The 17,910-nt window shown below is 42.0% G+C and overlaps 1 protein-coding gene across 1 annotated transcript in view; it reads left to right on the forward strand.

The window, feature by feature from the left end:
- The window catches only part of COL20A1 (collagen type XX alpha 1 chain), a 265,731-nt gene that overhangs the window by 58,719 nt on the left and 189,102 nt on the right, over window positions 1–17,910 (forward strand). The window contains exons 13-16 of the mRNA XM_058174284.1: window positions 4,485–4,630; window positions 7,281–7,404; window positions 8,540–8,679; window positions 15,084–15,213. Coding sequence (XP_058030267.1) covers window positions 4,485–4,630; window positions 7,281–7,404; window positions 8,540–8,679; window positions 15,084–15,213 — 540 coding nt within the window. The remainder of the gene's footprint in view (window positions 1–4,484; window positions 4,631–7,280; window positions 7,405–8,539; window positions 8,680–15,083; window positions 15,214–17,910) is intronic.

Raw genomic sequence — 17,910 nt, forward strand, 5'->3', positions numbered from 1 at the left:
TACTTTTAAAAGCATTTTTTAATACAAGCTATTCAGCCGTATAGGTTGTAAAAAAATGCTTTTAAAAGGTAAAAAATGCCTCTGAAGGATCACAGCTGAGCTGCCTGATCGTCAGAGCCTTTTTTTACTTTTAAAAGCATTTTTTATACAACCTATTCAACCGAATAGGTTGTAAAAATGCTTTTAAAAGGTAAAAAAAAAGCCTCTGATGATCACAGCTGAGCTGCCTGATCGTCAGAGCCTTTTTTAACTTTTAAAAGCATTTTTTTACAACCAATTCAGCCAAATAGGTTGTAAAAATGCTTTTAAAAGGTAAAAAAAGCCTCTGACAATCACAGCTGAGCTGCCTGATCGTCAGAGCCTTTTTTTTACTTTTAAAAGCATTTTTTTACACAACCTATTCAGCCGAATAGGTTTAAAAAATGCTTTTAAAAGTAAAAAAAAAAGATCATGCGCCACAGCTGATCACTCCCCCACGCCCCCGCATGCTGTTCTACTTACCCCATGCCCTCTTTTGGGGTGCATTGCACGTGCGCACCTCCTCTTTGGTGCATGGCGTGCACTGTGCATGCGCAGCCAGCGAACCGGTAGTAAACCGGTTTAGATTTCACTACTGATTTGAAGTTACAATGGCAGTGAAAAACGTGTCTAATGACTCTTTTTCACACTTACGACCATTGCAGCCTCCCCGTGATCACGTGATCAAAATCCAGAGGCTTGGCAACTGACTCATATTTATGACGGTTGCAGCGTCTCTGAGTCATGCGATCCCCTTCCCGACAAGCAAGGTCAATGGGGAAGCCTGATTCACTTAACAACCGGGTTACTAATTTACCAACTGCAGTGATTCACTTAACAACTGTGCCAAGAAAGGTCGTAAAAGGGGGCAAAAATTCCCTTAACGAATGTCTCGCTTAACAACAGAAACGTTGGGCTTCATTGCGGGTCGTAAGGCGAGGACTACCTGTAATTTATGGTGATGTAAGGCTGCAACTCTCCTCCTTTTGAATTTCTCAGGAAGAAATGAATTGTTTTATGTGACTTACGGTCTCGCAGACATGAGCCCAGATATACCTAACAAAACCATCTTTATTATTACCGTTATCGTTGCAAAAGCCGGGCATCACTAATGGTGTAACTACGCTGACTTTGTTAAGCTGATTTTTATTTATTTTGAAAAGCATACTTCGATCCGGGGGATTTATTGTATCGTTGATCGGCTACAAGCCACGATAAAAAATGCATGACTTCAAGAATTGGTGATTGATTTCTGGTATGAGCATCTTCAGCTCTGCAAGAGTCCGGGGCCAGCATTTGTTTACTGCATCGATTTAAAAAAAATAGTCTTCATTTTGAGATTTTTGCACATGGTTGGTAAAAGTCTGCTGAGTCCGCTGACCGTTGTTTTCACATATTTCTTGACCTGTCAAAGAGAATTCTATTTTCCTCATTGACTGTTGGGGTGATTTAGAATTAGATACTTCTGCTTCGTATCTTATAGGCAGTCTCAACTTACAGCCAGAATGTCTGTGGCTAAGCAGGGCTGTTGTTAAGTGAATCACCCCAATATTTCAGTCTTCCAATATCTCAGGGGCTGCCCCAAAGAAGAGGGAGTCAAGCTATTCTCCAAAGCACCTGAGGGTAGAACAAGAAGCAACAGGTGGAAACTAATCAAGGAGAGAAGTAACCTAGAACTAAGGAGAAATTTCCTGACAGTGAGAACAATTAATCAGTGGAATGATTTGACTCCAGAAGTTGTGAATGCTCCAACACTGGAATTTTTTTTATTTTTTTTTATTGAAAGAGTTTTAAAAAACAAAAACATTTTTCCCCCTTTTTTCCCCCCTCCCTCCCCAAACCCCCCCCCCCCCCGGCTTCCCGGGTCAATCACAAGGTATTGTTATACATAAACCAAACATAGAATAAAATTTTCCCTTCCAATCCAAATAACCACATCCACAGCTTTTCATCTCCCAACCCCCTCCCCATTACATAAAATAACTTTCTAATTATTCAAAGGCAATCTGATATTTCTTAATCTGATATCTGTTTTGTAGATAATCAATCCATTCCAACACTGGAATTTTTAAAGAAGAGATTGGATAACCATTTGTCTGGAGTGGTATAGGGTTTCCTGCCTAAGTGGGGGGTTGGACTAGAAGACCTCCAAGGTCCCATTCTATTCTATTCTATTCTATTCTATTCTATTCTATTCTATTCTATTCTATTCTATTCTATTCTATTCTATTCTATTCTATTCTATTCTATTCTATTTCATTCCATTCCATTATTTCTTCATTATTCTATCCTACTCTACCCTCTCCTCTCCTCTCCTCTCCTCTCCTCTCCTCTCCTCTCCTCTCCTCTCCTCTCCTCTCCCCTTCCCTTCCCTTCCCTTATTTCTTCATTATCCTACTCTACCCTACCTTACCATTCTATTCTATTCTATTCTATTCTATTCTATTCTATTCTATTCTATTCTATTCTATTCTATTCTATTCTATTCTATTCCTGATTTTATGATTTTTTTTGCCTTGGTTGCTAAGGGAATCATTGTAGTTTATTTATTTATTTGCAAATTTTATATTGCCACTTACTCGTTCACGGCGACTCAGTGAAGTGAATCACATGGTTATTAAACGAATCTAGTTTCCTCCATTGACTTCACTTGTTGAAAGACAGTTGTGGGTGGGGGTCGCATATGGGAGTCATCTGAACCCTGAATAGAACATAAAACAAGAGGGTTGGAAGGGATCTTGGAGATCTTCTAGTCCAAGCTCCTCCCCACAGCAGGGATCCTATAGCGTTCTGGACAAATGACCTGTTGGTTGTCAGGCCCCCAAATGTGGATCATGTGACCATGGGGCATTCTGCAATGGTTATAAGTGTGAGGATGGGCCACAAGTCCCTTTTTTCAGTGCCGTTGTAACCGGTCACTAAACGAACTGTTGTAAGACGAGGACTAGCTACATTTTGCAAATCAGTTTTGATGGGGCCGGGCAATTGAATCCTCTTTGCATTTTCTTATCTGCATAAAGCCTTTCCCAGCCATAATAACGTCTGTGGAAAAATGGGAGCATCATATTAGGTCATGTATATTTTGAAACGTAAGGGACATGGTGGCTCAGTGGCTAAGACGCTGAACTTGTCGATTGAAAGGTCGGCAGTTCAGCGGTTCGAATCCCTAGTGCTGCTGTGTAACGGGGTGAGCTCCCGTTATTTGTCCCAGCTTCTGCCAACCTAGCAGTTTGAAAGCACATAAAAATGCAAGTAGAAAAATAGGGAGCACCTTTGGTGGGAAGGTAACAGCGTTCCGCACGCCTTTGGCGTTAAGTCATGCCGGCTACATGACCACGGAGACATCTTCGGACAGCGCTGGCTCTATGGCTTTGAAACGGAGATGATGAGCACTGCCCCCTAGAGTCGGGAACGACTAGCACCTTTACCTTTATTTTGGAAATTATTCTGAAAAGCAGCTTTGAATCAGTTATGAGCAGAAACTTTCTCTTCTGCTCTTTAAAACAGCTGCCCCCCCCCCTTTTAAGATTCTACACGACTAAAAAACACTTAGAAGTATTTGTTTTTTTATTCAACAGATTTAGAAGGATGGAAAAGAAGAATGAACAAATCAATGTGTCTGCATGAAAAAGGCAGAACATGTGGATTAAGTTTGGGGGAAAGTTTAAGAAGGGGGGGCGGGTGGCCGTCCTTGGTGCTCTCTGAGTTTGGCTGTTTTCCGGTAGATGTTTCATTGCTCAACTAGGTTACATCATCAAGGAAATGGAGTTTGCAAAGTGGAAGTGCTGATGGAGGAGAAGGAGGATTGTGGGGTCCAGGACAGCGGTGGGATTGAAAAATTTTAGTAACCGGTTCTCTGCTGGGTGGGCGTGGCCATGGGGGCATGGCCTACCCAGGATCCTGCAGCATAGTGAGGGGGTGGGGGTTTCATCCTCCCCAGGCTCCAGAGGCTTTCCTTGAGCCTCCAGGAGGGCAAAAATGGCCTCCTCCAGGCTCTTCGGAAGCCGGAAATGGCCCCATTTCTGGACTTCCAGGAGACCCGTTTTTCACCCTCCCAGAGCCTCCACACGGGCTCATGGGCCCTGCATTTACCTCGCATCCAAAACAGGCCGGGTGGAGACTCCTGAGAGGGGCGGGGCCGGTGGGGCCAGCCAGTCCTTGCAACTACCGGTTCGGTGAATCAGATGTAAAATTAGCATCCTGTTCACCCAAACTGGTCTGAACCGGCTGAATCCCATTCCTGGTCCAGGAGGAGAAGGAGGACTGTGCGCTTCCTGATGCTTTCTGAGCTTGGTTGTTTCCTTGTAGATATTTCACTACCCAACTAGGTAACACCATCAGTGCTAGCCTTTAGTTTCAATTTAAATTTGAAAGACTTAAAGTTTACGTCTTTGGACAAATGGATATCTGTTCAGAAACTCACCTTTTGTAACTCACCTGTGTATCGCTTTCATGTCGTATCCTAGTACCTCTGTCTGCGCCCAGATCTCTCACAACATCTGAGATCAGCCACAACAGTATCAAGCTCACGTGGGAACCAGTTGAAGGGGCCACGCAATATCTTATCCTGTCTTCCTCAACACCCAACGGCGCCGAAGATGATACGAAAGAGGTAAAGAACTCGTGCTTCGGTCACGTTCACACTGTCCGTTGTGGCATCTTGTGCATTCCACTCTGGGGTGGAATGTAGTCTGGAGTCCCAGGAGGGAGAAGGCTGCCTTCCACAGTGCAAAGAGGCAATGGAGCTTGGAAAATCTGATAGGCAGGAAGAGGGCAGTTCACAGAGTAGATCTAGAGTTATGCAGATAGCTGCTTTAGTCTGGCAAGATTCTGTCTGTAGGTGAATATAGAAGCTACTTGGAAGTAACTCCACCTGTTCTTCTTGGTTCTTGGGCCTGGGGAACAACAAACAAACTGCAGGTAGTTCTCAACTTATGACCACAATTGAGCCCAAAATTTACATTGCTGAGTGAGACATTTGTTAAGTGAGTTTTGTCCCATTTTACAACTTCCCTTGCCACGTTTGTGAAGTGAATCACTGCAGTTGTTAAATCAGTAACCCAGCTGTTAAGTGAATCTGATTTCCCCATTGACTTTGCTTGTCGGAAGGTCGCAAAAGGGGATCACATGACCCAGGAACACTACAACTGTCATAAATGAGAGTCAGTTGTCAAGCACCTGGATGTAAGTCACCTGACCCTGGGGATGCTCCATTGGTCAGGCCAGGGCTCCCGCAGACAAGCACAAACCAAAACAAGCGCTCCATGGCATAGGACCAGGATATCTACGGGACCACCTGCTGCCGCCAGTTACCTCCCACCAACCAGTGCGCTCTCACAGGGAGGGCCTCCTTAGGGTGCCGTCGGCCAACCAATGTTGGCTGGCGGCCCCCAGAGGAAGAGCGTTCTCTGTGGGGGCTCCGGCCCTGTGGAACGATTTACCTGTGGGGCTACGTCTTCTCCCTGATCTTCGGACCTTTAAACGCGAGCTCAAAACTTTCTTTTTCCACCAAGCGGGGCTGGCTTAAATGACAAATTTTAATACGGAGGGTTTTTAGTGGGTTTTTAAGGGGTTTTAATTTATTTTGTAATTTTTTACTTAGAAATCTTAAATTTACAGCTATTGAATTAGATTTTTAACCGGATATTGTATTTTAAAATCTTTTGGGTATTTGTGTTTTATTTATGCTGTACACCGCCCTGAGTCCTTGGAGAAGGGCGGTATAAAAATTTGAAAAATAAATAAATAAATAAATAAATAAATTAATTAATTAATTAAAAAAAAACAACACACTGAAGATGTCTCTTTGAATAGGGACGGAATGTTTGCAACCAAATCGCCAAGCTCAGAGCTCAAACCAATAACATAACTACCAACTCGAGCTGCTAATATTCAAAGACATTTCAACAGTGGAGATTGAAATGTCTATTAGGCAGGAAGAGGGCGAAGGCAGAACCTCCCTAGCAGTTCAGAGAATAGAATAGAATAGAATAGAATAGAATAGAATAGAATAGAATAGAATAGAATGATGCAAGTCTTGCTTTAATCTGGCAAGATTGATGTCAGACCGAAGACTGAGATGTGGAGTTTCTTCTGAGTAGTTTCTTCATTGTTCATATTGTGGTCTGCCAGCGGCCAGCAGAGCTGGCAGCAGATTTGGACAGTGAGGAGGTTGGGGAGAAACCTGGGCCAGTCCTGGAGTCTGGGGAAGGCTCGGACGGTACCAAGGATTCTCCGCTACTCTAAAACACCCTTGTTTCTACGAACAGCAAGTTAAGGAAATGTTTCCCTTGTCAACTGAGTTAAACACCAGTTCACTGAATGCGTAACTATACAGATAAAACAGTTTGAGATGAGAGCGAAATAGAAATGTCAGCTTGCTTCTTCCATCTTCCAGATGTGTTGCTACAAACACACTTGAGGCAGTGCGTACATAACAGTGTCGCTGGGGTTTTAGTGGGGTAAATGGCAGAAGATGATCACGGAAGCTGGTTTCCCGTGGACCCTTTTTAATGAATCTGGAGAGCTAAGCTAGGACCCCCTCCGGCTTTGTTTTCGTCGTGAATTCATTAAGATGAAGTCTCTGCGAAGTCACGCCATCTTTTCTTTTCCCCAAAGTTCCCACGATAAAGTAAGAACTTCTTTATCTGCAGGTCTGTAGAGGGATCGCCCATCTGCTCAGATGGTTATGCTAATAAATCCATGTTTTTTTTCCTTTTTCAATTTCTGAACAAGCTAATAGAGAGGCAGGTTCACAATGACCAGGTCATGTACCTTCAGTAGGTTGGACAATCCTCCCTCCCTCCCTTCCTCCCTCCCTCCCTCCCTCTTCCTTCTTTCCTCCCTCCCATCTTCCTTCCCTCCTCGCTCCCTCTCTCCCTCCTTCCTTCCTTCCTTCCTCCGTCCTTCCTCCCTTCCTCCCTCCTTTCTTCCTTTCCTCACCATTACTTCCTTGTTTCCTTCATCCCTTCCTCCTCCTCCTCCTCCCTCCTCCCTCTCTTCCTCCTTCCTCCCTCCCTCCCTCCCTCTCTCCCTCCCTTCCTTCTTTTTCTTTCTTCCTTCCTTCCTTGCCTTCTCCCTCCCTCCCTCCCTCCCTCCCTCCTTCCTTCCTTCCTTCTTCCCTCCATTCTTTTTCCTCCCTCTCTCCCTCCTTTCTTCCTTTCCTCACCCTTCCTTTTTCCTTCCTTCCTTCGTCTGTCCCTCCCTCCTCCCTCCCTCCCTCCCATCCATCAGCCACCAAATATTTCATTCTTTCTTTTCAGCTGAAAGTAAAAGACCCGGAAGTCTGGATCAGGGGCCTGACTCCCAGCACTGAATACTCGCTAGCAGTTTATGCCATGTATGGAGAAGATGCTAGCAACCCAGCAAGTATTCAAGAAACTACTTGTAAGTCATGCGATGTGTTTTTCTGGGTCACAGCTTCTTCACCCCTAAGAGTCTTAGGAAATCCTTTGATCGGATGCTTCTGGTTAGAGAGAAAGGCTACCTAGTAGATGTGTGAAACACTTATGTGTGATCAGATTCCCAACCATCTGTAACTGGAGTCATAGAGAGAGAGAGAGAGAGAGGGAACAAACCTAGCCTTGTTCAAGAAATGACCCTTACACAGATCTGAAAGGAAGTATTCACACAACACGCTTTAAAGGGCAAGTCATGAACCAGCAGATGCATCTGTTTAAAAAAAATCTGTAAAAAATGGTTAGTATTAACCTTTGTTAGTGCCAAACCTGGCTCTTTTAAGACTTGTGGACTTCAAGCCCCAGAGTTCCTCAGCCAGCAAAGCAAAGCTGGCTGAGGAACTCTGGGACTTGAAGTCCACAAGTCTTAAAAGAGCCAGGTTTGCAGACTCCTGGGTTAGTGTGATTGTGGTTTTAAGCGTTATGCAAATTCAACCTAGTTGGTTTCTTTTCCGTTCACTGAATTGTGCAAACTCGGAATACAGAGTTGATTCAGTGGGTTTGATAAACCCAGTTTAAGTGTAATAACTTGAGAAATGGTAAGAATGTGTATTCGGGGATGGATGGTGGACGTTTATGAGAATTATTTAGAACAGGGGTCTCCAAACTTGGCAACTTTAAGACTTGTGAACCAACTCCCAGAATTCTGGGAGTTGGTCCACAAGTCTTAAAGTTGCCAAGGTTGGAGACCCCTGATTTAGAAGAAACACACAGATTCTTTTCTGAATGATGTCTTATTGACCGACCTTCTTGCATGAGAACCCACTTCAGAGTTAGATTGGCTTCAGACTCTAGAGTAGATGCGCCAACAAATCATGACGTAGGAGAAGGACAGGTGGAACCTGGGGGTGGAGTCAAAGGAGGAGTTAGCCTGGAATCCTTACATTCCCGCAAGCAATTCTAAGCCCAACCCCTCTTGAATTCTGTTGACTCTTATCTAGCACCAATTTAGCAATGAGCTTTAGTGGACGATTGTCAAGGCATCAACAATAAATCATCTTAACTGGAACTTAATATGTGTGGTCCTGATTCTTCACACCTGACATGTGCACCATTTCTTCCAGTGGCCCTGAGCCCTCCAAGATATTTGCATTTCTCCAACATCAGCCATATGTCGGTCCATGTCAATTGGGAGGCAGCTTCACAAGCCGTGAAAAGTCACCGAGTTATGTATTCCTCCAGCAGAGGAAGCAACGTAGGTGAGGTGAGTGCTCATGAGAAGTCAGGATCGCTCTTATCAGCTTATCAGCTGATCTTGATCAGCTGATAAGCTGGATCAGGATCACTCTTATCAGCTTAGAGCAAGGCCCATTGTCCGATATGATGTTTTCAAACCCAGGGACTCACTTTATAGCAATAGCCCTTAGACTTATATACTGCTTCACAGTACTTTACAGCCCTCTCTAAGCGGTTTTACAGAGTCAGCATATCCCCCCCCCCACAACAATCTGGGCGCTCATTTTACCGACTTCGAAAAGATGGAAGGCTGAGTCAATCTTGAGCCAGTGAAAATCGAACTGCCGGCAGTTGGCAGAATTAGCCTGCAATACTGCATTCTTGGGACACGGTGGCTCAGGGGCTAGGATGTTGAGCTTGTCGATTGAAAGGTCGGCAGCTCAGCGGTTCGAATCCCTAGTGCTGCCGTGTAACGGGGTGAGCTCCTGTTACTTGTCCCAGCTTCTGCCAACCTAGCAGTTTCGAAAGCACGTAAAAATGCAAGTAGAAAAAATAGGGACCACCTTTGGTGGGAAGGTAACAGTGTTCCGTGCGCCTTTGGCGTTGAGTCATGCCGGCCACATGACCACAGAGACGTCTTCGGACAGCGCTGGCTCTTCGGCTTTGAAACGGAGATGAGCACCGCCCCCTAGAGTCAGCAACGACTAGCACATATGTGCGAGGGGAACCTTTACCTTTACCTTACTGCATTCTTACCACTGCACCACCACAGCACTTCAATATCTTTACTTATAACTTATAAATAAATAATTAATCACCAAATACCATATTTTTTGGAGTATAAGACACACTTCCTCCCCCCTAAAAGAGGGTGTCTTATACACCGAATGTAGCCAAAAATGCGAGGCACAGAGGAGGCGATGGTCTGTGGCAATCCCTGCAGCCTGGAACAGCTAACTGGGGTATTCCGGCAGGCCGATCCACCCGCCAATCAGCTGCTCGTGCTGAATCAGGCTGCAATAAAGTGCTGAAGTTGACCTGGCTGTAAGGACGTGTCAGAGTTTGCAGCAGCAATCACATCCAGAAAGCACACACAAGTCACTGATTCAACAGGATTCAATAACTTCTCTTTATATATAATATAACACATGAAGAAAATATACAATACCAAAAGCAGGTTTTCCAACATGGTAGTAAATACAAGCAAAACACAAGCAGAGGCGTTTCAGTTTTAGTTTCAGAGATCAGCACAGCATGCAGCTTTAGGACACAGCTAAGCCACGCCCAGGCTCCTTGCTGTCTCCTTCCTTGTTGCTCACACAGCAAAGACTGTTTCAGTTTCCAAACAGCCCTCAACTCTCTCACATATTGACAGGACGCTAGCCAGATGAATACCGATGGATGCTGGTAGGCAGAGGCAGAATTCCCCCCCCCCCCCTTATTTTCCTTCCCAAAAGCTAAGGTGCGTCTTATACTCCAGAGTGTCTTATACTCCAAAAAATACGGTAAACAGCTTCCAGCTTCTTGCAGCTTCTACCTCTTTCCTTTCAGGTGGAGGTCCCTGGAAATGCCTCATTTGCTGTGCTGAAGCCCCTCTCCTCACTGACCCAATATTTTGTCCGCGTGGTCTCCGTTTATGATGAAGGCAACTCATTTCCAACAATGGGCAATTTTACGACATGTAAGTACAGAATGACCCAGTCCTAGGCTGCATTAACAGAGGGATAGAATCTAGATCAGGTGAAATGTTAGGACTCGCTTTATAATGTCTTCGTAAGATCTTACATGGGATATTGCATCCAGTTTTGGTCACCATAATAATAATTTTTTGAAAAAGGTGTTGAGATTCTGGAAAGAATGCAGAGAAGAGAAACAAAGATGATTAGGAGACTGGATGGTGGAACATAAGATGAACCGGTTGCATGAATTGGGTATGTCTAGTCCAGGGGTGTCCAAACTTGGCAACTTTAAGACTTTCCTGACAGTTAGAACAATCAATAAGTGGAACGACTTGCCTGCAAAAGTTGTGAATGCTCCAACACTGGAAGTTTTTAAGAAAATGTTGGATATCCATCTGTCTGAGATGGTGTAGGGTTTCCTGCCTGGGCAGGGGGTTGGACTAGAAGGCCTCCAAGGTCCCTTCCAACTCTGTTGTTATATTAGATTAGATTAGATTAGATTAGATTAGATGATTATATTATATTATATTATATTATATTATATTATATTATATTATATTATATTATATTATATTATATTATATTATATTATATTATATTATATTATATTATATTATATTATATTATATTATATTTATTATATTATATTATATTATATTATATTATTAGGATTAACTCCCAGAATTCTTCAGCCAGCAAAGCAAAGCTGGCTGAGGAATTCTGGGAGTTGAAGTCCGCAAGTCTTAAAGTTGCCAAGTTTGGACACCCCTGTTTTAGTCTAACAAAGAGAAGGACTAAGGGTGATCCTCCAGTACCACGGAGAAGAGGGGATTGACTTCTTCTCCAAAGCAGCTGAGGGCAGGACAAGAAGTAATGGATGGAAACTAATCAAGGAGAGAACCAACTTAGAAATAAGGAGAAATTTCCTGACATTGGGAACAATTAATCAGTGGAACAACTTGCCTCCAGAACAGTGGTGGGAGTCAAATATTTTTACTACCCATTCTGTGGGCGTGGCTCAGTGGGTGTGGCATGGCTTGGTGGGCATGGCATGGCTTGGGCATGGCTGAGTGGGTGTGGCAAAAACAAAACATTTTCCCCTTTTTCCCCTCCTCCCAAAAACCCCTCCCCCTCCTCCCCGGCTTCCCGGGTCAATCACAAGGTATTGTTATACATAAACCAAACATAGAATAAAATTTTCCTTCCAATCCAAATAACCACATCCACAGCTTTTCATCTCCCAACCCCTCCCATTACATAAAATAACTTTCTAATTATTCAAAGGCAATCTGATATTTCTTAATCTGATATCTGTTTTGTAGATAATCAATCCATTTTCCATTCAATTAAATATCTTTCCTGCGTATTGTCTTTTAAAAAAGCTGAGATTTTAGCCATCTCAGCCAAATTAATAACTTTCAGTATCCATTCTTCTATTGTAGGTATCTCTTCTTTCTTCCAGTATTGTCCAATCAACAGTCTTGCTGCTGTTATTAAATTCAGAATCAATTTAGTCTCAATCCCTGTACAATCCGTTATAATTCCCAAAAGGAAAAATTGTGGCAGGAACTTTATCTTCTTCTTCAGTACATTTTGAATAATCCACCAAATTCTTATCCAAAAGACCTTAATTTTCTTGCAAGTCCACCAAATATGAAAATATGTAGCGTCATCACAATCACACCTCCAACATTTCGCTTGGATATTAGAATACATACGTGATAATTTTTTGGGATCTAAGTGCCATCTATAAAACATCTTATAAAAATTTTCCCTTAAATTCTGTGCTTGTGTAAACTTAACATTTCTAACCCAAATTTTCTCCCATGTTTCCAACATTATTGGTTCCTGAATATTCTGTGCCCATTTTATCATACAATCCTTTACCAAATCCTTTTCCAACATATTAAATTGACTCTGTAATATTTTTATAGCCTCTTTAAGTTTGTGATCTTGTGGGTTTTGAATTAATAACTGTTGCTTCCTTTGAATTTCTTCTTCCAAGTACCTACGCTGCCTTTGTTTATTATTCCTTTGCCTATTGTCCAAGTAAATCAATATCCCTCTAATAAACGCTTTGCTCGCCTCCCACACAGTTCCTATAGGTGTCCCTTTGTACATATTAAAATCAAAAAATTCTTTCAACTGTTTCTTACAATAAGTTACATTATCCTCATATCTAAACAGATTTTCATTCAACCTCCATGTTCTACCACCTTTTTTCCCTTGTAATAATTCCATCCATACTGGGCTATGGTCAGTTAAACACCTCGGAAATATCTTCATTTTCTTCACCCTAGAAAGCAAGTCATTAGAAATTAAAATAAAATCAATACGTGAAAAAGATTGATGCCTATCAGAAAAAAAAGTAAAATCTCTCTCATCTGGATTCCGTAACCTCCATATATCTCTAAACTCAAAGTCTTCCATCATTTCAAAAAAGGATTTTGGTAGTTTTGCATGTATAGGTATCTTCTTGGAGGAGGTTCTCTTATCCCTTCTTGTATCAATTACTCCATTCCAGTCTCCTAATAAAATAAACGAACTATAATCCCAGAGGGTCAACCTCTCATGTAACATTTTGTAAAACTTTTCTTGTTGCTGATTAGGTGCATAAATACCTATCAGCAAAGTCTTTTTTGCATCTATCACCAGTTCAATAGCAATAAATCTTCCTTGAATATCTGCCTCAATTAACTTAGCTGGTATATCCTTCCTGATATATACAACAATTCCATGCTTCTTTTCCAAAGCTGATGCAACAAAATGGTTACCCAATTTTGAATTAATTAAATATTTTTGGTCTGATAATTTTATATGTGTCTCTTGCAAACAAATCACATCATTTTTAAATTGTTTCAAGTAGTGAAATATTTTCCTTCTTTTCTGAGCTGAATTCAAGCCATTAACATTCCATGACAAAATTCTATTTGCCATTACTGGCCTCCTGAAGCTTTGAAGCAGACAACGGAAGCTCCTCCTCCGGTATCTTCCGTCTAGCTCCTCCCACAGCTTCCATACTGGGATCCTGACTTTTACTTTGAGACTGTTGCTCTTCTTTACGCTTAAGAGCTCCTCTTGTCACCCTTTGCTCTTGTGGTTCCTCTAATACTGGCAGCAATGAAGGCTCTTGGATCACCACGCCTTCTTGAATCTCTTGAAGTTTTCTATCACTTCTATTTCGACTTTCAAAACTGTAGAAAGAAAATCCTTTGCCTTTAAAACAGTGTCAATTCTATATCTCCTTCCTTGATAGAATACTGTCAGTCCAACTGGCACCTCCCATCTGAATTGAATCTGATGTTTTTTAAGTTCTTGTGTAAAAAAAGCAAATTCCTTCCTATCTCTTAACATCTTTGAAGGAATCTCTTTCAACACCTTCAACTCCTGTTCTCCAATTTTTAAAGTTGTCTGATATGAAACTTGCAGAATCTGATTTCTCATAGTCCTTTTCACAAAATAAACCACAATGTCCCGAGGAAGCTTTCTCTGTCTTGCAATCCAGGAATTAACTCTATATATTTTATCAATTTGGTAAGCTACCTCTTGGGGGTCCACTTCAATAAATTCAGCCAATGCTTCTGATATAATTTTTCTTAAGTCTTCTCCTCGCTCTTCTTGCATACCACGAATTCTAAGAGCTCCTTCCATAAGTTTATATTGTAATATCACAACCTGATCTTCATTTTGATCCACTTTTTTCTGAACACCTTTCATTTTGTCTTCTAAATGCTTATTTGACTGAGAGATCTGTTGCATTTCCACTTCCAATCCCTCAATTTTTTTACTCAGTCCTTGAACTGCCATGAGAATATCTTCTCTTATTTTTGCATTAAAATTCTCCATCATCTCTTTTTGCCTATCTTCAGAAAGTTTTAATTGTTCTTTCAATATTTCCTCAAGACTTGGTTCAGATCCCCTTCTTCCAGAAGGCTTTAAAGGTTTAGCTGCCATTCTGTCTTCAAAAGAATCAGGAATTTAAACTTAACAACTTTCCTTCCCTCCTTTCAGTATAAAAAAAACTCCGTTTGTAACAATCCACAAATAACGCTACTTTATCGTACTAAAAATTTTTTACTTTCACTTTCAGACGCCATTTTAAAAGTCAATTAATCAAAGACAAAGAAAGGTTTCAGGTTTCAGAAAGGGAGTCGGTACTTGCCGTGCTGATTCTACATCAAAGATCGAACGCTTGTGAAATTCCCGTCTGCTTAGAAGATCAATCAATTTAATAAGTCCTTTTGAGCAGAAATGACCACCTACTCCTTTTTCCTGATAAAAACCAGGAGCGTGTTTGAAGTTGGAGGGAGTGGAATTCGGCGGGACCATAAATCCAGGAAAATTCGCTCTTAAGAGCAAACCCCCTGTCAGATCTTCCACTTTTCCACAACTCTGCATAACCCCCTTTTTCCCATAGGGTATGCTAAGCTCAGTGAACAGTGATTTTTTTCTGTTTCACTGACTTTTACAATCTTCTAACACGGAGTGCTCTGTTAGAGCACCCAGCAGGAGCGGTGACGTCACTGGAGCCTGAGTCAATCTTGAGCCGGTGAAAATCGAACTGCCGGCAGTTGGCAGAATTAGCCTGCAATATTGCATTCTTGGGACACGGTGGCTCAGGGGCTACAACACTCTCACACACTGACCGGATGCTAGCCAGATGAATACTGATAGGCAGAGACAGAATTTTTCCCCTTTATTTTCCTCCTCAAAAACTAAAGTGCTTCTTATACTTCTACCTCTTTCCTTTCAGATGGAGGTCCCTGGAAATGCCTCATTTGCTGTGCTGAAGCCCCTCTCCTCACTGACCCAATATTTTGTCCGCGTGGTCTCCGTTTATGATGAAGGCAACTCATTTCCAACAATGGGCAATTTTACGACATGTAAGTACAGAATGACCCAGTCCTAGGCTGCATTAACAGAGGGATAGAATCTAGATCAGGTGAAATGTTAGGACCCGCTTTATAATGTCTTCGTAAGATCTTACATGGGATATTGCATCCAGTTTTGGTCACCATAATAATAATTTTTTGAAAAAGGTGTTGAGATTCTGGAAAGAATGCAGAGAAGAGAAACAAAGATGATTAGGAGACTGGATGGTGGAACATAAGATGAACCGGTTGCATGAATTGGGTATGTCTAGTCCACGGGTGTCCAAACTTGGCAACTTTAAGACTTCCCTGACAGTTAGAACAATCAATAAGTGGAACAACTTGCCTGCAGAAGTTGTGAATGCTCCAACACTGGAAGTTTTTAAGAAAATGTTGGATATCCATCTGTCTGAGATGGTGTAGGGTTTCCTGCCTGAGCAGGGGGTTGGACTAGAAGGCCTCCAAGGTCCCTTCCAACTCTGTTGTTATATTATATTATATTATATTATATTATATTATATTATATTATATTATATTATATTATATTATATTATATTATATTATATTATATTATATTATATTATATTATATTATATTAATTATATTATAATATTATATTATATTATATTTTATTATTTTATATTATATTATATTATATTATATTATATTATATTATATTATATTATATTATATTATACTATACTATACTATACTATATTATATTTATTGTATTGTATTGTATTGTATTGTATTATATTGTGGGACTTCAACTCCCAGAATTCTTCAGCCAGCAAAGCAAAGCTGGCTGAGGAATTCTGGGAGTTGAAGTCCACAAGTCTTAAAGTTGCCAAGTTTGGACACCCCTGTTTTAGTCTAACAAAGAGAAGGACTAAGGTGATCCTCCAGTACCACGGAGAAGAGGGGATTAACTTCTTCTCCAAAGCAGCTGAGGGCAGGACAAGAAGTAATGGATGGAAACTAATCAAGGAGAGAACCAACTTAGAAATAAGGAGAAATTTCCTGACATTGGGAACAATGAATCAGTGGAACAACTTGCCTCCAGAACAGTGGTGGGAGTCAAATATTTTTACTAACCATTCTGTGGGCGTGGCTGAGTGGGTGTGGCATGGCTTGGTGGGCGTGGCATGGCTTGGGCATGGCTGAGTGGGTGTGGCTTGGGAAGGATACAGCAAAATCTCCATTCCCACCCCACTCCAGGGGAAGGTTACTGCAAAATCCCCATTTCCTCCCGATCAGCTGGGACTCTGGAGGCAGAGAATAAATGGGGGTAGGGCCAGAGGTGGGTTTCAACAGGTTCTGACCAGTTCTGGAGAACCGGTAGCGGAAATTTGGAGTAGTTCAGAGAACTGGTAGTAAAAATTGTGACTGGCCCCGCCCCCATCTATTCTCTGCCTCCCGAGTCCCAGCTGATAGGGAGGAAATGGGGATTTTCAGTAACCTTCCCCTGGAGTGGGATGGGAATGGAGATTTTACAGTATCCTTCCCCTGCCATGCCCACCAAGCCATGCCATGCTCACCAAGCCACACCCACCGAACTGGTAGTAAAAAAATTTAAAACCCACCACTGGGCAGGGCCAGTCAGAGGTGGTATTTATTGGTTCTCCAAACTACTCAAAATTTCTGCTACCGGTTCTCCAGAACTGGTCAGAACCTGCTGAATACCACCCCTGCTCCAGAAGTTGTGGTTTTTCCATCACTGGAGGTTTTAAAGAAGAGATTGGAGAACCATTTGTCTGAAATAATATAGGATCTCCTGCCAGAGCAAGGGGTTGGACTAGAAGACCTCCAAGGTCCCTTCCAACTCTGCTATTCTGTTATTTTGATGGGCTTCTTGAAACACGGAGGATCGAAGCTTAAGTTCAATTGCTTTTGAATGACAGCTGGAGTATAGTAGAAAGAATAGAAACATTCTGATAGTGTTTAGAATTAGGGTAATTCAAACACCATAGGTGTTTTTACCTGTTTCCAGCTCCCTGGTGGGATGAAAGCTGCTGTTTCTTCCTGTCTCACCTGAAGAAACTTTCTGTTCTTATCCTTCCGGTTTCAAGTTGCAGCTGATAAATATAACAAAACAACCACAAAAAATAAAATAGCCATTGCTCCCAATAATAACACAATGCAGTCCTCTTACAATGTACAGTGTAAGCCGTCTAAGAGCCAGTATGTAGGCCAGACAGGCAGAAGACTAGCAGAGCATATCCTGATACAGCAACTAGCTGTCAGAAGACAAAAATGAAACTTTTTAATCTGACAACCCTTGGACAGTTTCAACTGGGAATCGTTAGTCTCTTAGACCAAGTCAAATCCAGAATGTTAGGAGGTTTGCCATTCAGACAAATCAGCCATTAATAGACACAAAGATATAAATAATATTTATACAGAGAGGGAGAAAGGGAAAGAAGGAAAGAAGGAAGGAAGGAGAAGAGGGAGGGGAAAAAGAACAGATAAGCAAGGAAGGAAGGAGAAGGGAGGGAAGGAAGGAAGGAGGGAAGGAAGGAGAAGGGAGGGAGGAAAGAAAGGAAGGGGAAAAGGACGGGAGGGAGGAAAGAAAGAACAGGGAAGGAAGGGAGGAAGGAAAGGAGGGAGGAGAGAAGGAAGGAAGGAAGGAAAGGAGGAAGGAAGACAGGAAGGAAGGAAAGAAGGAAGAAGAAGAGGGAGGGAGGGAAAAAAGAACAGAGAAGGAAGGAA

Source organism: Ahaetulla prasina, chromosome 3, assembly GCF_028640845.1.
Source record: "Ahaetulla prasina isolate Xishuangbanna chromosome 3, ASM2864084v1, whole genome shotgun sequence".
NCBI classification, from domain to species: Eukaryota; Metazoa; Chordata; class Lepidosauria; order Squamata; family Colubridae; genus Ahaetulla; species Ahaetulla prasina.